We start from the raw sequence: 23,654 nt of genomic DNA on the forward strand, positions 1-23,654 counted from the left end.
ACTATCAAATCAAAGCATCTACTCTCATAAATGATGCATAAACCTACAATTACAACACTGCTATAAGAGATGCAGTAGTGAATCAAATATACACTATGGGCAATCGATGAGAAAAATCCAAGCTTGCACTACTAGGTATATACAATAAACATGGTATGTAAGAGCAACGAGCAATAATTGGGCGAAACTGGCACCAAGATTTGTCACAACCTCAATGTGTCAATAAACCATACATCTAGTAGACATTCACATCATGCATGTAATAGGTCTCTAGGGTAATAGAAGAGAACTGCCAAATGCACAACCAACTAAGTAAAAGGTAATGTAGCTCAATACATAGCTAGGAAGCATGCATACATCACTAACATCATGTTGACAGAGATAAATGCCAGTGTCCAATATATGAATCAAATCAGTCCACAAAAAAGGTAACTGCATCCAAGAAGAATCAAGAGATCATATACATATCTCAATGAGTCCCATTGTCTCAATGAAAGAAGCTCAAGCTCAACTATGTAAATCCAAAGCCCTTTGCAGCTATTTAATGAGTCCCATTGTCTCAATGAAAGAAGCTCAAGCTCAACTATGTAAATCCAAAGCCCTTTGCAGCTATTTAATGAGTCCCATTGTCTCAATGAAAGAAGCTCAAGCTCAACTATGTAAATCCAAAGCCCTTTGCAACTATTCAAGTAACAGGTAGCTCCCACTAGAACAAAGTTGAATTCCAATTGAGTAAGTGCAAGCTCAACACATAAAATACATAAGCATCTGGAAGTTAAGATGTTAGATATGCTCAATGCCCCACCCTCCTAAGGTGCCCCCAATGATCCATGGTGCTCAATGCTGTAAGGCCCCATTATGAGGAGAAGCCATGTGTGAGCACGGATGGGTCCTAACTTGTATGTTAGATGAGGTCTATATGAAGAGATGGCAAAAAGGTGATCTTTGTGTCAAGATTGTGGGAGAGAAGGAAGGAGTCTCACTTGTAGCTTTCTTGCTTGCACAATGGGGGAATACACACAAAGGTGGAGGCTGAAAACAGTTTTCCTCTTCTTAGTTGTGTAAGCCAAAAAGAACTCAAGTACAAAGAAATAGAAGAACCCTATATATGGGTCTCAAACCAAACTCAAATAACTAAGGTGGCATACTAACTGAGCCACGAACTAGAGTAGATAAGAATAGCTGTCATCTAGCTATTATTCATGGGCGGTGTACCAACCGCATCTGCAACTGACAAGTCGGTGACATAAATGCACAACGGTCACCCTGGCATATCACGAGTGGAGCTCGATATCTCAACACTTTGTGGATCTAGCCTTTGAGTTAGATAGAGTAGTTGCTAGTAGCAACTCAAGGCACAATGCATCATGTTGCGGGGTGTGGAAGTTATCAAGGGTCCCTATTTTGGGGTCCAGGGGCTATGGAAGCGGGGGGGGGGGACTTAGGGGGGCCAATGCCCCCCCTGATGAGGGTCCAAGGGCAATACCCTTGCCCCGATGCTAAATGAAATATTCCTTAGAATATTCCATGGCCGACTAGGAAAGATTTATAATATGGTTGGACATGTTGACCAAACTACATTCCACAGTTGTAAAAGGAAGGCCCCTCTAAATCCATCGTCAATCTATATTTCACCCCGTAGAGTTCTTCCAGCTACCCCAAGCTCTTCACCTATCATATGTCTAGATCGCCATCTAAGCTTCACAGTGGAAGCGCATGGGTGGGTAGAGCTATCTTTGTATCATATCGTTTGAAATTGAAGCAATTTTTATTCTTCTCATATTTGCTATGTGTTCTCTATTCCTTGCTCAGATTCTGTCCATTGTGCTATGTAATTTCTACATAAGATACATCAAGACCATACATTGAAGAGCAATACATGTAGTAAATCCTCAAGCATGGAAGTGTAAGAGCACTATGACAAGTAGCCACTACCAATATGAATGTCACCAACCTCAAAGTCAAAGCTCAAAAGCTTTCAAGAGCATATCTAGATGCATAACATCAATGTCATATATCAATACATCCACTGAAGTACGTGAATGGCATCATAGAGCAATAAGTATATATATTCCCAAACAAATAGTGTGCTACACACTGTATCACATCATTGAAATACCCTGCATAAATAGGACTATGGTAGCTCAAATCAAGCCATGAGCATCTCAAAGCTTCATTTGAATATCTACCAATAATTCAAAGCATCATATCATCAGCATATGAGCATAAATGAGCTCAAACAATAGGTGAAATGGCTGTCCCTATGTTATGATAGCATGTTGCCTTGTTCAAATAGTGAATTCTTGAAGCATAAGAGCTCAAAACCAATGCTGGGGAGAGAGGCATGCAATGCCCAATGATTGCTTGAGTGACTAGTTGAAGCAATAGAGCTACCATGATTGATTTCAACCAAGAGAGGAGGCTATTGAAAGGCTATCCTTGTAGTGCAGATTGTGCATGTTGTCTTGGGGATACAACAATAATAAAGGGCCATAATAGAGGCTCAACTAAGACTTAATAGAGCCTCAAGGAGGTCCTGAGTAGGGTGGGATAAGTCGAGAGCAAGGGGGAGTGTCAATGTTTACCTTGAATGGAAGAAGCCATAGTTGCTCTAAAGTAATGACTTGAAGGTTTCAAATTTGGCTAAGGCAATGGCATGTAAAGCTTGTTGATCTCAGCTCTAATACCAATTGAAGGAAGAAGCTCGAGTGGGAGCATGAGGAAGTGTAAGCAATAGAGGTGCAAGCTATGGAGGATGTAGCAAGAGAGCAAGAGAGAGAGAGACTCAAGATGCAGGAACTCCAATATTCACAATGTGTGACTGGTCTGCCCTTATTCAATAGTCACTAAAAGAATAAAGAATGATGTGATAGTGATGGGTGCCCACCACCTGAAGTGTATAGGTGTGTGGGTATTGTACATTGAGTGAATATACGGGCGGCATAGGCACAAGCGTCTTTACCCCCAATAGTAACATTATAGAAAAAAAAGAGATAAAAAGCATCATATTTGTATAAAGGTTTCCAATTTTGGATTCAATGAGCAAAACTTTTTCAAACGAGTTGGGGTTACTCGATTATATACTACTTATATCATATTTTGATACACATGTACTATAGACTTTAACTTCATGGACAATTAAGTCCATAAATTTCTCAAAAATAGATAGATTGATGTAGATTTTGGTATTTTTGACATTACGAATGTGTGTGGATATTAGCAAAACTCCCAAATGACTTTTGCAATGTTGAAATTAGACACTCGAAGGTCTAGAAATAGCCTAAAAAGGCACAAATATTGAAATGTGAGAACTTCAAATGCCAACTTGGCGTGCACTTGTAACCAAAGGGAGTCCATTTTGCCAAAAAAAAAAAACTTCTACATAGATAGAGTGCTAGGTGGGCTAGGTTTGGTGAGGCATGAATTACTAGATGGAATGGACCACTTTCATGTTGAATTATTTCTAGGCAAACACATCTTGTATTCCATTATGAATTCACCTTCCTCTTTAGGGCCAATCTACATGGGCTCACAATCTTCCCCTACTTGAGCTAAGTTGTGTGAAAAATTACATAGCATAATGCACAAAATTTGCGCAAGAAATAGAGAGTATGTAGCAAAAAAAAGAAGAACAAAACTTACTTTAACTCCAAACAAACTGATACAAAGATGCTTTGTTCACTTGTGCACTTCCATTTGAAGTTTAGATAGCAGTCTTGACAGATATAGAGGTGAAGAGCTTAAGGCTAGCTGGACGAACTCTAACTGGGTGAAATATAGATGATGATGGCTCTAAGGAGGCCTCCATTTTAGTAGCTTGTGAAGATAGCTAGATCAGCCTATCCGACCTACCATATTATGAACCTTCACTAGTTAGCTAGGGAATATTCCCTTTATTGTCGTATGAGGGGCATTACCCTTAGACCCTTATTAGGGTGATTATTGACCCCCTTGAGACCCCCTAGCCAAGTGGCTCCTAAGCCCCAAAATAGGGGTCCCTGATTACTCCCCACACCCCACAACTCGATGTAATGTGCCTCGAGTTGCTACTAGCTTGACTACTCTATCTAACCTAAAGCCTAGATCCACAAAGATCACAAAGGTCACCTTTTTGCCATCATTCGGCCACATAGACCTCATCTAACATACAAGTTAGAACCCAACCAATGTGGCTTACACATGGCTTCTCCTCATGATGAGGCCTTACAATTTTGAGCACCATGGATCATTGGTGGCACTTGGGATGGTGGGGCATTGGTTATATCAAACAAGTCGTTCTCTTTTACTTTAGCTAGACTATCTATGTGCTATTGTCTAAGCGCTTGATGAATCTCTTTTAGTTCTTCCCCTTCCATAGCTAAGTTGATCTCTTTTGCTTTAGCTACATTGTTGTATGTGTCTTTGTTTGAGCTCGAGTGATTTGTGATGGCTTGAGGCGGTGCTATAAATTGGTCATCTCTATTTGGTTGAATGTAAGGAGACATCTTGATTGTTTCCTCCCTTTTGGTTATTGCTACTTTAGAATTGCTTTCTAGAATTTGGGCCTAGCTTAAAGCCTCTTCCTTTTTGCAAGTATATTGTGAACCTTGAAGTTTAGCAAATGCTCCACAAAATCACATAGATGTTTAGTGCAGACGTACATTTACATGGCCAAAAGCTTGTTTTGTACATCTAAATTTGCATTCACGCAAAAGCCTTGCATACTTGTAGTGACCTTTATAACATGAATCATTGTATCCATTGTGGTTTGTTCTTCCCATTCTATGGTACTTCATGATCTAGCAACATTCATTTGTTGAAGTCATAAATACCAATACCAACATTGATAAACCACAGTTGCATCCCTTAGAGTCGACCATTAACTCAACAAAATTTTTCATAATTGGCTCATCAAGTACATTGCACTAATTTGAATTTGTTTTCCTATATGCATCAATGATGTAGATATGTTGTATAAAATCCAAATGCTCAACTTTGTCATTTGATTACTAGATTAATGAAACATAAATCCCTTGTGGCAATTCAACAGTTTTATGTCACTTTGACCTTGATGCTAACAAAGAGAACTTTTAACTTCTAAAACCTTATATGAGCTATTCCCATGTCAAGAGGTATAGTAAGGCAAGCACAAATAAACAATTGTTCAGAGATGGACCATATTCTATTCTTTCGAAACCCTTTTGCTTGTACATTACAAATCGAGGGTTAGGGTTCTTTAATATTGTGTGATAGTAGGTTTCCTCTTTTGTGACAAGGAGTGTTTCTAATACTTTTTGACAATGTGGGTGTTATGCTAAAGTCATAATTTCAGAAAAACACTATACAAGTGTTCAATGGGATTACTTCCGGATCATCTTTTATGGCTCGGTAAGATTACGCCTTGAAAACAAACCGTCCTCTATTGCTGGCATGAGGAGTGGTTTGTAATTAATAATCCTATCCAATAGCTTAGCTTATGAGAGGCTTAGATTATGACACTGAAATCGTACTTGATGAATCAAGGCAAATCATGGAGGTAGGCACCGTCGTTTATAAGGCACAGAGCAGGCGGCTGATTTCTGGGGTCGATCTTTCAATTCAAGCCCTCGGCTCCTCGCGCTGATTTGTGAGACGACAGCCTCCTGCCCCTCTCACTCGATGTCCGCCTTTCCAAAGTAAATTAGGGGCCGGGGGGGCTCTACCTGTTACATGACATGGATTTCTCGCTAAAGGCGCCACCAACATTCTTCTGTTTAGCCTTTCTTCACAGGTTTGAATTATCACACTCTCAAATTCTTTCTGTTTTTCTTATTTTTTCCCCCTAAACCCAAAATTTTTCCCCCCTGCTACTGCTGATGAGAGATTGCACTGGCCTCCCATCATTTGCATTGCTTCAAATTCGGTTAACAGCAGCATATGCTAAAAGCACCATGGAGCTCATCTAAAATTAAGTGAGATTTGCAGAGGATCTCCAAGTGGGCTCTGCTCAAGTAGTGTGATTCTGAGCGTCTTTGCATATCCCCTGTTCTTTTCAAATGTTCTGTGATTCTGGGTGTGTCTTGCATATCCCCTGGGTTGCATATCCCCCGTCCCGGATGCTCTGCGATTCTGAGTGGTGATTTGCATATCCCCTGTTTTTGAAAATGTTCTGTGATTCCGAGTGTTTTCATATCCCCTGGTTTACATCTCCCCTGTTCCAGATGCTCTGTGATTCTGAGTGGCGTTTTGCATATCCCCTGTTTTCTTCAAATGTTGTGCGATTCTGAGTGGTTTTGCATATCCCCTATTTCAGATGCTTTGTGATTCTGAGTGTGTTTGTGTACCCCCTCTTTCAAATGTCTTTTTTGTGCAGATTTGTGCCACATTATGCAAGCTGACATCTATCCTCCTGTGATTGGAGGCATATGGGTTAGATTTCCGCCTCTCCTGCGAACATTCAGTGAGGTATTCTCCTGTTGTTTCCACTCTGCATGTCACAGGAATGTCTCTGCATCTCCTCCTTTTCTGCACGCATTTAGGGTTGCTGCTGTGCCCGCACACCCCCCCCCCCCCCCCCCAACGCACGTAGCTAGGGATTTGGTAAAACTGCACACCATACATATTTAGGGTTTTTGTATGCACAGGCACTGCTATCTGTTCAGCTCCACGTCCTTGTCCGTCTGTGCACACCATGTCCTACATATATCCTTTTGCCATGCTGCGGGGGCGCTTTCCCCTCTTGTCAAAAAGTCACACACTGTCGCAGTCTGACAGGGCTCGGTGGATTCACCCGCAAGTTGACTTGAATAACCACACTGAAGTTGACTTAGATGCCGGATTCTTGTCAAGCTCTCCAGGTCAGGAAAGCAAGCTGCAATTGGAGATTGTGCATCCTCCTCCTTTTCTCGCACGGTGTGGCCGTGCTACAGCAAACCGCACCGACCTTCCGACAAAAGGAATAGCCTCTCTTGCAATGGTTCCATATGCCCCAGGTTTGAATGAAACAGAGATGAATGCAAGTGCTTCCAGGCCACCTGCTGATTGTGAAGAGGTCCTACCTGCTAACCAGACAAAATCTAGGAGGAATGGGAAAGATGACAACAAGAAAAAGAGTGGAAGATTTCATTGGGATCACCACACAATCATATGTCTGATTGAATGTAAGAGAGCATTCGATAAGAGTCGACTAGCTGGTGGGATGATGAAAAAGATTATGACCAGAGATGAGCAATGGGAGGCTGTTGCGAAACTTTGTTGCAAAAAAGGAATGGCCCTTAGTGGTGACCAAGCCTGGCTGAAGTGGACACGCATGTGGTCAGCGTATCAACAGATTGCAGATTGGCAACGCAATAAGCCAGACAATAAATCCAGCTACTGGACAATGACCCCGGTAGAACGTCGCAAAGAGAATTTCAAGTGCATACACTTTGACAAAGAGGTGTTTGATTCCATTGAACATTATTATGGCAGGGATAAATCTGTTAATTCAACCTTCCTTCTCGACTCATGTGATCCCTCAAGCAAAGGTGGTCCTTTCTTGATATTAGTTTCAGATCTCAATCAAGAGTACAATGTTGGACAATCTTATTGACTTCCTTAAATGTTGGAACTGCAGGAGAAGAAGGGGTGGATACACCTAAGCTTATGGATAAATCATCTGACCCGACATTTGTTATTGTTGATTCATGCGATCCTTCAAGCAAAGGTTTACTTTGTACTATTTGGTGCAATTGTCTATAGATATCTTGTTTTGATAGTTTGGGGATCTGTTTTGACATGTGAATTGCAACAGTGGGGCAGGAAGGAGCGATAACACCTTCTCACGAGATGGATCCAAAGACACTGCTGCCTGACTCAACTCCTCTCAGAATTATGGATTCCAAGATGACTCTGCCCGAATCCACGGCTCTGAGGATCGTTGATGCAAAGACCGCATTGCCTGAACCAACACCTCCCATGAATGTGGACACCAAGGTTATAGTGTCTGACCCTATGGCTGTTGAGAATGTGGATCCAAAGACCCCGCTTCCTGAGCCGACACCTCTAGTGACTCTGGATCCCAAGACCACACTGCTTGATTCTACACCTCCTAGACTGGAGTCAACTCCTCTTAGGAATGGGGATCCTAAGATGGCACTCATTGAGTCGATGCCTCTCAGGAATATGGATCCGAAGTATGCACCAATTGATGCAGATAGCATGTCCTCCAGTGGAGTCCCAAGGAAGAGCCGTAAGCGAAAACAAGAGGCAGATGTTGGGCTTCATGACATAACATCTAGTCTACTGAAGGGAATGGAACGTGCAGAGGAGGGTAGACACAGAAGGCATCGGGAAACTCTTCAGGTTATGAAAAGCATTGCCACTTCTATGGAGATCATGGCCAAGGCAATAGATCGCCTGGCAGACAAGTTTTGATGCGTCTGTCTTTGAATCACATCTCAGACTTCTTTTTCCTGTTATGGCAAGTTTATGAAGTTCAAGTTACATTGATGCTACATGTTTTCAATTCATGGTACCCCAACGGTATATATAAACGTAGCTGGTGGAAGCGATAAGTTTTGAACTTCTCAGCCCATGTGCTTAGCCCTGGAGGTGGGCTTGATATCATGATCTGATTGTCTCTGATATTGTCTTGATGAGCAGCTGTCACTTCAAGGGGTGATTCAAGGAGTGAGGAAGTTTTTTCTTTTTCTTTTTGTCTGGGTTACCTGCCTGCACTGCTGACATGCTGAAGGGCTGTCTTCCAAGACAGCTCTCTTTTTGTTGAGATTGCAAGAGTTCGGATGTGATGTTTTAAGTAAAGACAGCTTTACATGTCTTTCTTCTTAATGGGTTTGCCCAGAAGGATGTCCCATCTTGTAAATGTGTAATCGAAGCTTTTTTAAGGAGTTCATTGAGTGCCTTAAGATAAGGTGCTGTCTGGACCTTTTGTGTTGGCTGATGCACTTCACAGATTTATGTATCTTCAGTTAAGAAAACACATTGTTCTGGCTCAATACATTTGCAAACCATTTGATAAGTCTCGTGAACATTCTTTTTATTCTTGGGATCAAATTTCAAGCAAACGTATATTGATTTGCTCCAGGAATCGGATCGACACCCCCGATTATGTATGTTTCTGTTATGGTGTGGCTGAATAATAGTCTACAGACTTCATTACTGTTGGTAGATGTGCTTTATGTACTATTATCTTCGGCTTTAAATTTTAGATAAGTTGGTAAATGTCTTGCGTACTTAACGGAAAAGTTGTGCACATCCCTTGTAAGATATGACTGATGTTTCCTATGCAAAACATGGTCTAATGCATATGCATCTCAGTCAACCCGCTGTGCTTGCCTGCTTGTCATTAATGACTCTGAGGCATTTCATGCATATCATAAATGATTCCGAGGCATGAAATGCACCAAGACATGGATATGGTTGGGTGGTTCATCAAAATGTGACATCCTATTTATAGTTGGGAATTGTGAACTGGACTGCTGGACTGCTGTGCATAACTTTCCTTTGAAGCATCTGATCTGCTGCCTAACTTAAATATTTTTAGAGTCTGATATTGTTTGTCTCTGTGCCATTTAGTCTGCAACATCAAGCTCCTTGACTACCAGCTACCTGGACAATTTCCTCTGGGCTCAAGCCAACTGTGTTGATAGAAGAAAGGCAGACCAATTCATCTGATGTACAATTCTGTGTCTGGAAGTTAACTTTCATGTGCAGATGTTTGGTGTTACTGAGCTGTTACCTGACATGGTATATTACTAGTCCAAACAGTGCTGTGGTGATCAATGTACATTTTTGAAATTAATTATGTGAGCAGGTACAAAGAGCAGAGTGTCTGCAAGTTCTGCTTCATATACAGGGTGGATATGCAGTTGTACATCAGGGGAGCAATACTTTCATCTGGTTTTTGAAGCTCATTATTTTCATGGCTCTCTCCCTCTCCTGTCCCATGGCACGTTTGCCTGGATCCTGTCCTAGACCTGTTGAGATAAGAGCACCTCGGCATGGGCACCGTGCTTTAGTGCGCTATACTCTGATTTCTAATTGTATAGTTTAGCAATTAGCACTCATGAATTACTTTGTCCACACAGACTGCCTCTGTAGGCAGTGAATGTAAAAGCAATGATAATTGCACAATGTCCAAAGTTGGAGATGAAATGTTGTCCAAGTGGTTGGCCAACCCAAAAGAGGTTCTCTGAAAAGGTAGCTGGAAAGTAAGTTCATTCAAAAAGCATGATTCATCAATGACCAGTCGTGTTTAGGGTAGGGCCATGGCTGTGCATGCATATTTGAGAACCTTACAAGAATAGCACTTTCTAGCAGTCTAATCAACATTAACAAGAAACACTCAGAATAGTTGCAAAGGTAATCTCCTAATGTTTGAAACTTTTTAGGTTATGGGTTCAAGTCTGCTTGTGTGGCATCACTCTACTGAGTATCTACATTCACATGGTGTTTTTGTAAACGTTTAGGCTGTTGCCCATGAAAACACTTGGTTCTCCTTTGTAGTCTTATCTGTTTTGAACTTATCTGACTGTCCTGTGAATCTTAACAGTAACCTTCATGAAGAAATCTTAACGTGACCTTCACTAAAAAGTTCTATTGTAATTAGGAAGTTACTTTAGTAATCTGCATTATGATACGAGTTAGCAACATTATCATTGTTTCAAAGTCTTGCTGAAGTGGATTATCACAGAAATTGGAAGCCAAGTTTGTCTATTGGAAATCTCAGGCTTAGCCATTCCATGTGTGTCTCAAAGTAGCCTAGACCATTATTGTTCCTATGCTCACAACCCATATCACAGCCCTCTGTTGGTCATTGTTTCAGGTCCTTTGTATTGGTTAACAAACCTGGACTCTTATTGCTTGTGCTTTTCTTGAAGAATGGGGCCTTTGCCATGGCAATACAAAGATTCTAAGGTTTTTGGTGGGCACATGCTTAATGCTAAGGCTTACTTTTCTATGTTTGCCTCGGGTCTTAATCATTTGGTGTCTTTATGGAAAATTGTTCTTTCCAAGGTCTGTTTGCATCTGTCGACAAAGGACAGACATGTGGTTAATTCATTGTCGGTGGAAATTCTAGCAGTCTCTCCCATTCTTTTGTGGAAGGCAAATCAGAGGGGAGACCTAAATTCAATCACATGGCACGCCTTGGATTGATCTCAGTGGTTGATGCCACTCTCTTGCCTCGACACACCTTGATGTCCTTTCACACCATGAGAAGAGTTTTTTGGGCACCATGTGGCTATAGTGATCTTTGGGGCAGAGTTTTTGATCTCTTGCAAGATTGATAGCCCTTTCCTATTCAGGATTTTGATTGCCTTTGGCAGGATTGGGATCTTGTAGGGCATTTGACCTTCCATCCTCTTCATGACTAAATGCAATGACTGGGTAGGATGCCTATGAATAGGAAAATCAAGGCCACAATTAGTGCAAATTGATGAGGCCTAAAATGTGCATGCCTAGGTCAACCCATCTAAATGATAAAAAATGATCACCATGTTAGAAACAAAATGCACGCATCACCTCCACTTAAAAGTTTCTAAAACACAGAATGAAAAACAAACACAATAATGTCCTCGTTTGACCAAGATTGAGGTAGACATGTAGGAGATTACTAGATATGACAAACACGACTACTAACAAAATGCATGTGATACAAATGATTCCTTGGGTAGGAGATTTGAGATAAATGGAGGACTGATTAAAGTAGGTATTGAGCTAAGTCAAAGTTAGCCCATCTGGTGCTCTTGTCTTTTTGGTCAAGAAGAATTATAGGGCTTTGCTCAACAAGGTGATCATCAAGAACAAGTTTCATGTGCAAAATAATTATCATGTACTAGGTGAACTAACTCACCTAGCAATTTCACCAAGTTATCTTGGAAGTTGGCTATCATCAAATAAAGGTTGGTTCGAAGAAGTTTGGACATTATCAAAAAACAAAGTGATGTGCCTCGTGAGTTGAAGTTGATCTTTGATGGAAGATATATACGAGGTTACTTGCAATAATCTTGGAGAGTGCCATGGTCCTACACTCATCTCAAACCTAGATTTGATCCTAGATTTAATAAAATTAGTTATATAAGGTTTAAAGCGCAATACTAAACTCACCTATGTGAGTGCCATACTCATGTATTTATGCCGACCTAAATACTAATATGTAACTTAAAAACACTCACTTGTATGAATTGCCTCAACATCATCCATTACCTACACTACAAGGTAAAGCTTTTTGCGTGTGGAAGCACACACTCAAATTTGAAGCCACCATATCTTGTATCAGTGTTCATGAAAAACCAAAGTTTCTTGATGTTTTATTTTCTCCTTGTACAAGCTCATTCATCATCTTGTCTGTGTGGAGGCTCCTATGCCACACAATTGGTAGACTCATGGCTATGAACACAACAATCCCCTCCCTTGGCATTGCCTACACCACATGCAAGCTACATCATGGGTTGGGAGATGTATGTTCATATGGAGTGCTCATGTGGAGCTTTTGTCCCTTGAGCACTCAGATGAAACCTTGTTCTTGGTAGGTGGCTCGAGGAGGAGTATTTTAGTTGCAATTAATTGCCATAGGAGATGCCTACATTGTTTCATTGCTAATGTTTGGAGGGGAGGTAACCCCCATTCTAGGCATTTGGGTGTGAGTCTAACAAATAAAAAAACATGTCAAATAATCAAGATATGTAGGATTGACATGATTGAGAGGTGGAATGCCAAGATTGGGAAGTTTATTCCCATCAATCATGTGTCCCTTCTCTTCCCCCTCCCTTTTCATAGACATCCATTCCTTCTCTCTATCTTTGTGTCTGTCTCTGTTTCTATGTCTTTGTCTGTCAGTTTGTCAGTTTGTTTGTTAGTTTGTCTCTCTAATGACACCCCTTGTTTAGGTGCCTTTTTGTACAAACCTTTCCAATTGCCAAAATTTAGACATGACAAATTACACCCTTTGGATGTGCAAAGTCAAGAGAATACTTGATATGTTTGACCATGGGGAGTTTGTAACTCTCTTGATTCCTATGGCCCTACTATGCATCCTCACACATACTTCACATACATACCATTGGGAGTTTGCAGCTCTATGGCCCACTATGCATCCTCACACATGTACCTTTGTGGACCAGGTGGCTTTTTGGGACCATCTCAATGCTTGTTCTTGTTGTTCTTCTTTTTGAATTGCATTGATGCACTTTTTGTCTGTATAATACATATGTCATTCCTATAGCATTTTGTGTATGTATGACACATTTGTGATGCCTTTGAGGTTTCAACTCAAATGTTAAAGCTTTACCATACCAAAACCTTCTCTCATCCAATGCCCATAGAGATATAGTTGCAACAATTTGTATCTCATTGCCCCACCATGAAGGATCATATTAACAAGATGGAGGAGATTCGAGATTAGTCAACACCCCTTGGAAAGACCACTCAATTGAAGGATATAATTATAACCCGTTTCGCGCATCTCCCCTCACCCAAGTATATGTGCTTTTATAATAGTATCCTTGTCTAATATGTGAGGGATAGCATCACCTTAGAGGACTTGGTTTTGATGGTCTTTGAGAAAAAGGCTCGGCATAAGGAGACAAATGGAGTATTTAAGTTTCTTATATGAGTGAATATCAAGCTACCCTTTGGTAGGTGGATGCTTCATAACAAATGATTAGGATTGCCTTCATAAATGGGCATGTTAGAGACGATTTGCATCGGCAAATCAAAACCAAAACTGTCAATGTCTCTAGCATCATCATCCTCATCGATGCAAGCTACCTCTGATTTTAGGATAGGTTAGATGGTGAGATATTTCCATTCTTCTACATGTTGGTGGTTCTTACATTTGCTCCATTATCCACACATGCATGAATCACATAAACATGAGAGTGTTTGATAATGTAAAGTGCATGGATTATCCTTTGAATATCTATCAATGCAATGAAATGAGCGTGAGCCTACAACATGCTCATAGTCCCATTGGTCCTCGCATTGTGCATCATCCTTGGAAACTAGCCAACAAACTCTTTGTATACTACATCTATGCGCCTTATCTCTAGGTTGAAATGTCTTATTTAAATAGTTGATTGCATCAGTTGCACACTTCACAAGTTAGCCATTTGGTTTCAACTCCTTGTGAGTGAGGGTTTCCCTTATGATTGCCCCAGCTCCATCATACTCCCCCTTTCCATATCTTGATGCTGAAAAGTTATGTGTCATCTATAAACTTATCAAGTGATAATACCTAGCCACAAAGTAGAAAGGTCTTTGAGCTTTGAATTGAGATGATGTACCATCTTACCATAACCAGTGATGTTGTAAAGAATTGCCTTTATGTTTCAGCCACTTGTCATGGAGAAGAAAACTAAGAGCGGATTTTAAAGGCTATTTTTGAAGCGGAAAAGAATCCGAGTGGCCGTCAAAGACCAAATTTTCATGCAAAATGAAACGATTGTAGATCGATGAGTTGGAGTTTTCCTAGATGGAGTTCGATGCCAATGAATGCAACCTAAGTCTCGGTTCATCGTTTAGAGTCCATTTGACCCCCCATTTAATCCTCGCAATGTTTTGCGTTATGAAACAACTATATGATCTGGAAGTTAGAAAGTGCGTGACAGTGGTCAGTTTATAGGTTTTGACGTCACAAATCTAGCCATCCAGACAGATCTCAAATCTGAGCACGTTTGCCTCTCCGAAAGAAAAAAAAACCACTTGGCAGGAAGTGTGAACACAAAATAGTGAATTGGTTTTTTTAAAACCAAAAGCTTAAGTTAGTTTTAGCTTAGGAATGGAGAGATGCACCATTCCATGAAAACGTTGGGGGACCGGGGGGGGGGCACCGTTTTTTTCGGCGGTCCCAAATCTCCATTTTAAAATTATTTTTTGGCTCTACAACATCAGAGGGAATCATCAAGGCAATAGGCTCCATCAATTATTTGCCCTCCATCACTTCAAAAATCATTGAAAATAATGCAATGAGTAAAAAGATCCGATTTTAGTATTTCTCTCTCCTTTCTCCCCTCTCCTCTTGTGGTTTGTTCTCATGGATCAATGTAAAAGAGAGGGGGATGGGCTCAGATGGACGTTTTTGGTCGAATGATGATGTGGGAGTGGAAAGAGACGTGAATTCAGGTTTGACGGATCATCGGCATCTGTGAAAGGGCGTTAGTGGGCCTCCAATGTCGAAGAATGCTCATCATAATGAGCAGTTTTATGATGAAATGGTTAGTAATGATTGTATTTGATTGCCCATGCTCTGTTTGATCGGTCATGTTGAAGGAATCATAAAAAATCAGTCGTATATTTTGCAAAATATGCAAAACCTGAGACTAGACGATTCAAGGAAAAATATGCGGTTTTTGGGATTTTGGTGTGCATTCACCATTCCTTTGGAATGAAACATGCTAAGAAAATCATTTTTCGTAAGAGTAATTTGTCTAAACCAGAATATAAGTAATATGTAATTTTCTATAAATGAATTAAAAAATAAAATAAAAAAAGGTTTTTCATATCATAAAAATAAGAAAAAAAAGATTTATGTGTGTTGACGTATAATAGGGCTTAGCCTTAGTTCAACCCTATCTCTTTGTTAGAGTGAGTTTTTATCGCTTTTAATAAAGAAAAATACATTAAAAACCATGGCTTACATTAACACATGCAAAATTTTAAACAGTAGGGACTATGGGGTTGTTGAGTGATGAGGTACGTTAAATTTTGATGTTTCATGGTGCATATCACATAGAGTTTGTGAAGCTTGCTGCTAACCCTATGAAACGAAGCATTATCGTAGTAGAAGAAAATCATGAAAAGAATTGTCTTCGCACTTTCACGTTGCTGATTTTCAATGAACATTTGTTTGAGCATGATGGTCATATGCACACTTGTATTGATGCACCACATGGTATCATATCCTGGATGTATAGTACCTATTTGTATGAGTGATGACCGATGCAGAGAGTGTGAGGTATCCCAAGCCTTAGGGCTAGATATTCGGTTCCTTGGGAGTTATTTGGTGAGATTTATCTATCATCTCCTGGATTGTTTAATTGAAATAGTGGACTTTGTTGCGAATGTGTTTCATGTTTACGGTGCATCTTGGGGCCAATCCCTGAGGTGTAGGAGAGTCATAGTGGAGCCGTGGTGATCAACTGAGGGGTACTCCATGTGTGTGTGCTACATGGTATATAACACCAACATGTTTAGGGACTCCATGCAAGGAGTGAGGAAATAATTATTCATTGGACTACAAAATTAGACAAATGCAAAGTTCTTAGAGACGCTCCTGGCGTTGCAAGGCTGTGTGGGTGGTTTTAGGTGAATAGTAGAGGCTCGGCTAGTGCCTTAGGGCTAGTGTTAGACCGTTCTAGGTCTCAATAGGTGTGTCGGGAGCTACTAATAATTGGTGATTTTTGAATCTTGATCAATAGTGTCCAGTTTGTTAGTGTATGCCAAAAGGCAGTAAGATAAATTCAAAAGACCGTCAAGCCAAGCTTTAGAAACAAGAAAGAGTTAAAGGGGCTAGACGATGGGTCAAAATTATTAGAAGATATTTCCACAAAGGAGTGGTCCAATATCCTTACAAGGGCAGGGTCTTAGTAACCCTAGCTCAACGCATAGTCCGTTAGGAGGAGGAAGTTCTAGCACTTTCCCTCTTCCAATCAGTTCGTTCACTTTGAGTGGAGTAGTAGTTCCAATCATTCAAAATCCTTTAGCAGATCCGATTGTTACCATGGCGCAACCCATTGCAATCCCTATAGGGACGCTAGACTTGTGAGCCATAGGGTTCCCTCTACCCATTTTTAATGGGTTAGTAGAGGAAGATGTGGAACTTCATATAAATGAATTCCAAAAGTTAATGTTTAGTTGTCAAATTCAAGATGAAGGACACTTGATGATGTTCTTCAACATGACTTTGAAAGGACGAGCTGTAGTATGGTATCACAGCCTAGAAGTTGAAACCTTTACTATAATTGATCTATTCTTTGCAGCCTTTCAAAGAGAGTTTGCCCCTAAAAGGGGAGGTCAGTATTGGCTACATGTTCTTAATGTCACACATCAAAAACCTCATAAGAATGTTTGTGGGTATGCCAAGAAACTAAAGGAAGTATTCCGTAAGTTGCAAACCTATATTCCTATTCTAGCTGTTGCTCAGTTGCAATACTTTTTGAATGGGCTAGACTTTAACATTCAAGTGCAGTTGAGCAATGTTGCTCTTGTCGACATCGATACGACTATTACAAGAGTAGAGGATGTAGAATTGCGATTGCACAAGCAGCTTATATATTTATGGCAAACTGAAATCGGAGTCTAGGTGTTGAAAATAATTTGGCATTGATGAATGGCAGTCAAGGGATATCCATGGGTCCCCCTAATGGAAGAGGAAGCATGATTCCAAATGTGCCAATGTTGCCAGCTCCTTCCAATGTGACCACACCTATGGCTAGTCAAATGGCTCCACCAAATTTTGGAAGCCAAGCAATAAATGCTAATGCTGTTCCAAGGAATCAACAGCCAATTCCTAATCAAGTGGTCAAGCCAATGGAACGATAGGTAGATGATCGCGACTATGAGTCAAGTGCCTCGAATGTCATTGGCAAAGTTAAGGATATGATGAAGTACTATACTGATATGATCACCAAACAATATAGGCAAATAGCCATTGATGTCAGTTTCCTTAAGAAGTAGTAGAATTTGATAGGGAGTCAACGACATGAAGAGGGTACCCCCTCAAGATTCAGCTGTAAGTGGTGTGGTGGCCAATATTTCCCTAGGAATTGTCCAAATGTTAAATGTGACATATGTGGGAAGTCAGGCCACCTAGCTAGTACCTGTTGGAGTAAGATTAGCTCTCTCCAGCAGCAACGAAGTAAACATCTAGGTCCAATTAATCATCGAGCCCAAGGAGATAATTTCCAACAAGATAAGGGACCAAAGAAAATACTACATAGAGGGAAAGCTATGGTAGAGGATTTGCCTAGTGGCAGTGGATCTACCTATGGTAGGGTTGTTATGAGAGGTCAAAAAGACAAGGTAAAACCTATCGAGGGAAACCCTAAGAAATATGATAAGGGAATGCAAGTCCTTAATCCTGATGTGCAAGGTGGGCCGTGATGGTAAAGCCAACCCCAAGAAGGATAAGGGGTCACCAAAGAAGAAGGAAAAAGCCAAGAAAGAAGCACCAAAGCCAGTTTAAAGACCAAAGGAGAGAATGGTTTGGCAAGAAAAGCAAGCTCTTGCTAGTTATCATGAATTCGATTTAGCGAGTTCTCTTTGCGAAGTTAAGCTGAATGTAAACCTTTTGCAGTTGATCAATTGTCTCTAGGAGTGCGTAAAGAATTTAAGAAGATTCTTCACATGGGGTATATCATTGAACCCTTGGGAATAGCACGAGTAGGCAATGATTGGTTTGAACATGCTGAAAAGCATTGTCAAAGGGTAGCAGCATATGCTGATGGAATATTAGTGGACCATGCTATTGCAGACACAAGATCCTTTGTAAACACTATGAGTTTGGAATTGATGGAGAGGTTGTGATTAGAAATAAAAAAACATGCCTCCATGATTCTTTGAATGGAGGATGACAATTTAAGACAACTTGAAGGTTGCATTACCAAAGTCCATGTGATTGTTGCCAATGTGGAATGCATTCTGGACTCTAGGATCATTAGCTTTGTAGGACGACCTAGCTATCAAGTATTGCTAGGCAAGCCATGGATTTTATAATTAGATTGTCAGGTTGATATACCCACTGGTCGGTTGATCTTTGCCAGAGGTGCCAACTGTGTAGTACTAGATGCCTATCTTGAAAAAATCTCCTCAAAGTGAGAGAGTTCCTTTGTCCTCATTAAACTTAGATACATTAGATGCTCCATCTGCTAGTGAGTTGTCATTAAGTGATTAATCGAACAAGGGGTCCACTATAGAGGATATCTATCAAGTGACTTTGAATGAGCCAATAGAAGCTTAGGAGAGGATAAGGGATGTGGATGTAATCGAGTTAGACCTTGGTACGATGAATGATTCACGACCAATCAAATTAGGGTCCATGCTTAGTTTGGGAGAGAGGAAGGACTATGTGTCCTTAATTCAAGAATTCCATGCCATTTTTGTTTGGAGTTATAATGAGCTGAGAGGCATTCCTCATAGCCTAGCTATTCATACTATCCCCTTAAAGGAAGGTAGCTGCCTTGTGTGACAGAAAGTAAGACATATGCCTTTTGAATTAAGGGACGATCTATTCAAAGTTCAAAGAATTGACAACACTACGAAAAGCTGGTATGATATTTTTGGTTCAACACACAGAATGGTGTTCACCAATTATTATCAGGAAGAAGAATAATAATCAGATTTGGCTTTGCGTAGATTTTAGAGAGCTTAATAAACAGATGATTAAGGATTACTATCCATTTCCACTCATTGATGAGATTTTGGATCAATTAGCAGATAAGGAAATTTATTCATTTATGAATTGCTTTGTTGGATACAATCAAATGGCTATTGTGGAGGAAGACAAATTGAAAATGACGTTTATCACTATCTTCAATACCTTTGCATACCATGTGATGGCCTTTGGGTTATGCAAATGCACTTGGTTCTTGGCAACGAAGAGTTGATAAGACTTTTGGTGATATCTCCCCAGAGGAGTTAAAAGTATTTATTGATGATCTGGAGGCAACCACCACAAGAGAAAGGCAATTGATTATTCTAAGGAAATGTTTTGAGCATTGTAGATAGTTCTCCATTACTCTTAACCCACGAAAGTGTGTCTTTGGGGTGCCTTATGGGTTGTTATTGGGCCTTGTGGTTAGTTCTATTGATATTGCGACTGACCCAAAAAAGATATAGGTTATAGTCACTCTGAGCCCGCCACATACTCCAAAAGAGGTACACATCTTTCTGTCATCAATGGAATATTATCAAAGATTTATCAATGCACTTGCAGAAAGAGTGTTGCCATTGATGAACCTCCTATCCTTTAACATAAGGTATGTAAAGATGGAGCGCCTTTTCCACAACATCTCCTACATTTCTAACATAAGTTATGTGAACAAGTTTCATAACTTGATTAGACTACCAATGCATGGATTATATCTCATTCTCCATCTTAAATAAGTAATTCTCTGCAGAGTCAATAATTGAAACAAAACATCATATGGAAACTTCATGCACTCTTTCAACTATTGTGCTTGCCATAAAAAAATGAAGCTATGCTTGATGAAATGCCTAAGATGGGAGAAGAACAAGGAAATAAGAGTAGAGCTTCACATTTTCTTTTCTTCTCATCCCCATATGTATCCACTTGTCTTGTTGAGATATTTGTAAAGATCTTCATAGTCCCATCCCTACTCTCCCCACCATTGAAGTCTCGTCAAGACACATTGTCAACCTATTAATGCCACATCTAACAAAATCCACAAACAAATAGCCATGGATCAAGGATGGAATAGAAGATGAGAGCTGCTTCAAAGAAGCATGAAGGTAAAAAGCTAATAGATCTACATTGGCATTGCTTGGAGGTAGAAAAGTGTCTCGTGATTGGCTATGGTTAAATATCAGCCTACATGATGGTGTGGAAGTGGTTTCCATGCAATCAAGAACTAAAAATCTCTGTTTAAGAAAAATATAATGGTGTAGTTGCAATAGACACAATTTTTCAAATTGAGTATATGTGATGAGAAGCTAGTGATCTCGCCATTCACCTACATGTGCATTTTGAAATATTTTTTTGCTACTTATAATTGAACTTGATAAAGTGAAAATATGTGTGCAATGACATGTGGCCTTCCCATGGGAAGATTCCCTAGTTTGTTGATATATAATGTAAGTTGCCGAATAGGATAGGAAGAAGGGACAAGTGGTTCACTTGCAAAATAAAGGAGAGCTTTAGAGATCATTGCTATGACAAGGTAGGCTTGTTGAAGCTAGTACTCATTGTAGCTTCACATAGACAAATGAGTTGATTGATTCGAGAAGGTTTTCAATGCATCACACATGACAAGGCACATTTGAAAGAGCCGACTACACGATCTTACTTACTCACATAGCCTTGTCATTTGCTATTGCTTTTTAGATTGTAGTTGGTGTAGACTACCTTTAAGAATAGCACGAAATTAGCAAGGCAGGTTTTTCTATATAATCTACTTTAGTTTATTCTTTAGCTTTGGAAATCTCATGTTCCCTTTTCTTTGCTTGATTGAACATCAGAGCTTTAGGGCACATGCCTTTTAGTGTTTATAAACATGTTTTTTCTAAAAATGTATTTGCAGCTATTATTGAGGATGGTGATGATACATGACCTTGTTTTGATTATGAAGCTATTGGTTTGATTAAAGAACCTAAGAACGAGCAAATGTGAGATTGATATTCTTGAGTGTAGTCTTCTAATTTTTACACAGTGTATAGCAAGCAACATTCCAATGCCAATGTAAGTGGAAAATTTATGTTGCAAAATATTAGACTAAAATGACTATACATTTCAATGTGACAATGACTCTAGTTGTATCTAAATGACCATATGAGCATATTTTGTGACTATGAGAAGACTTAAGATCTATGGAACTTTGAGATAGGGAATTAGGAAGATAAAATTCTCATGCTTAGATGCATATTGGCTTTTAAACTTTCTAAAGTTAAAGTTTACCCCAAGAGCATAGATGACACTTATAGATTGGAAAAGCTTGTTATGAAGAGTTTTTTATTGTTTCTTTACTAGTACATATGGCTATACATGAATGAGAGACCCAAGGTTAAAGTAAGAAACATGATCTCAAACAAATCTATGACAGTAGAGAGAGAGAGAGAGAGAGAGAGAGAGAGAGAGAGAGAGAGAGAGAGAGAGAGAGAGAGAGAGAGAGAGAGAGAGAGAGAGAGAGAGAGAGAGAGAGAGAGAGAGAGAGAGAGAGAGAGAGAGAGAGAGAGAGAGAGAGAGAGAGAGAGAGAGAGAGTTTTGGGTGGGGATCATAAGGGGTTTATCTAATCTAGCATGTTATTTCCAAGTACAATCATAAATGCAATAATGTTTACTTTCTATAGACCATAACTAAATTCCAAGAAAGATGTGAGTTAGAATACTATTTAATGTGAATGCCTAGATTATAGGAAGCCTAAATTTTAAAAGAAAACTACTCGAGAGGATGGCCTTTTTGTTGCTAAGCTTGTGTTGAGAAAATTAAGGGTCTATCTTGGGAGTTGCATTTAGATGCCATAATTGTCTTCAAGAACTAAGATCCTTGGTCTTTTCTTTTTCATAGGTGGCTTGTTGGGTGAGAGTGGATTTTAAAGACAATTTTTGAAGCAGAAAAGAGCATGGGAGGTCGTAAAAGAACAAATTTTCATGCAAAATGAAACAATTGTGGATCAATGAATTGGAGTTTCCTAGATGGAGTTCAATGCTAGGAAGCCAACGCAAGTCTCGGTTCGTCGATTGGAGTTTGTTTGACCCCCCATTTAATCCCCGTAAGGTTTCACGTTCTGAAGTAGATACATGATTAGAAAGCCGAAAAGTGCGTGGCAGGTGCCCTATTTATAGATTTTGATGTTAGAAGCCAACCATCAAGATAGATCTCAATTTCGAGCACGTTTTCCCCCCTCAAAAGTGAAAAAACCACTTTCCCCATAGTGTGAAACCCCCAAAGTGATCCGAACTAGTTTTTTGGGGTTTTAACTTTAAGCGAAAAAACCACTTTCCCTGTAGAATGAAGGGGCATGAAGAAAAACCGTTTTTTTGGGGGGGGGGACATTTTTTTCGTTGCCCTCATTAAAAAATGATTTTATGAGCCTGCAACCTCATGGGGAGATGCTCCATTTTTTTTGCCCATCATCGCTTCAGAAATGATTGAATTTGATGCACTATTCAGCAAGATCTCATTCTAGTATTTCTCTCTCCTCTCTCCTCTCTCCTCTTGTGGACTGTTCTTATGGATCAATGCAAAGGAGAGGGGTATGGATTGAGATGGACATTTTTTGTCAAATGATGAAGCAAGAGTGGAGAGACACGTGAATTGGAGTTGGACGGAGCATCTGCGGTTGCATAATAATTGTGTGTAAGACATGCAAAACCGAGACTAGGCGGTTTTAGGAAAAATATGTAGTTTTTTGGTTTTTGGTGTGCATTTGTTGCTCCCATGGAATGAAATATGCTAAGAAAATAATTTTCTATGAGAGTAATCAGTCTACATCAGAAAATCAGTAATTATATGTAAATTTCTATAAATAAGTAGAGAAAATTATAGAAAAATATGGAAAATTAGATTTCTCGCGTCATAAAAATAAGAAAAATAAGATGTGTGTGATCGTATGATGGAGCTAAAGCATGAGGTTTAGCCTTAATTCAACCCCATTTCTTTGTTAGAGTGAGTTATTATCACTTCCAATAAAGAAAAATACATAAAAAACCATGCCTACACCTATCAACACAAGCAAAATCTTAAACAATAGGGGTTAAGGGGTTTGTTGAGCGGTTGAAGTACGTTAAATGCTGATGTCTAATGTTGCATATCATATAGAGTTCGGGGTTGTTTAAAATTTAAAGGGACTACTAGCACGAAGAAACTCGGTGCTAGCCCTAAGCAATGAAGCATTTGCGTAGCAAAGGAAATCATGAAAATAATTGTTTTCCTAATGTCACATTGCTGATTTCCAATGAATATTTGTTTGAGAACGATGGTCATCCTCTCACTTGCATTGAGGAGCCTCATGGTATCAAA

The 23,654-nt window shown here is 39.8% G+C and overlaps 1 protein-coding gene across 4 annotated transcripts; it reads left to right on the plus strand.

The window, feature by feature from the left end:
- Positions 1-5,404: 5,404 nt before the first annotated feature.
- On the plus strand, positions 5,405-8,982 carry LOC148008341 (uncharacterized). 4 transcript variants are annotated; one of them, XM_087674299.1, is made up of 5 exons: positions 5,405-5,749; positions 6,332-6,423; positions 6,603-7,484; positions 7,574-7,663; positions 7,751-8,982. In XM_087674299.1, exons 3-5 carry the CDS (start codon positions 6,650-6,652, stop codon positions 8,371-8,373), a joined length of 1,548 nt encoding a protein of 515 aa, XP_087530425.1. In that variant the 5' UTR covers positions 5,405-5,749; positions 6,332-6,423; positions 6,603-6,649; the 3' UTR covers positions 8,374-8,982. The 4 variants fall into 4 exon arrangements, with proteins under 4 accessions (XP_087530425.1, XP_087530424.1, XP_087530428.1 ...); XM_087674298.1 differs by having other exon boundaries at positions 6,725-7,484; XM_087674302.1 differs by having other exon boundaries at positions 5,411-5,749; positions 6,808-7,484; positions 7,751-8,981.
- Positions 8,983-23,654: the final 14,672 nt, after the last annotated feature.

Source organism: Lygodium microphyllum, unplaced genomic scaffold, assembly GCF_053477565.2.
Source record: "Lygodium microphyllum isolate KBCC unplaced genomic scaffold, Lygodium_microphyllum_v1.1.10 scaffold_180, whole genome shotgun sequence".
NCBI lineage: Eukaryota > Viridiplantae > Streptophyta > Polypodiopsida > Schizaeales > Lygodiaceae > Lygodium > Lygodium microphyllum.

What these genes read in the sequence shown, in the direction of transcription:
- LOC148008341 (XM_087674298.1), top strand. Translation starts at nt 6,346, where the DNA reads ATGCAAGCTGACATCTATCCTCCTGTGATTGGAGGCATATGGGTTAGA. An exon ending in TCCTGCGAACATTCAGTGAG is followed by an intron (nt 6,424 to 6,724) that starts GTATTCTCCTGT and finishes ACACTGTCGCAG; the next exon opens with TCTGACAGGGCTCGGTGGAT. An exon ending in ATGTGATCCCTCAAGCAAAG is followed by an intron (nt 7,485 to 7,573) that starts GTGGTCCTTTCT and finishes TTGGAACTGCAG; the next exon opens with GAGAAGAAGGGGTGGATACA.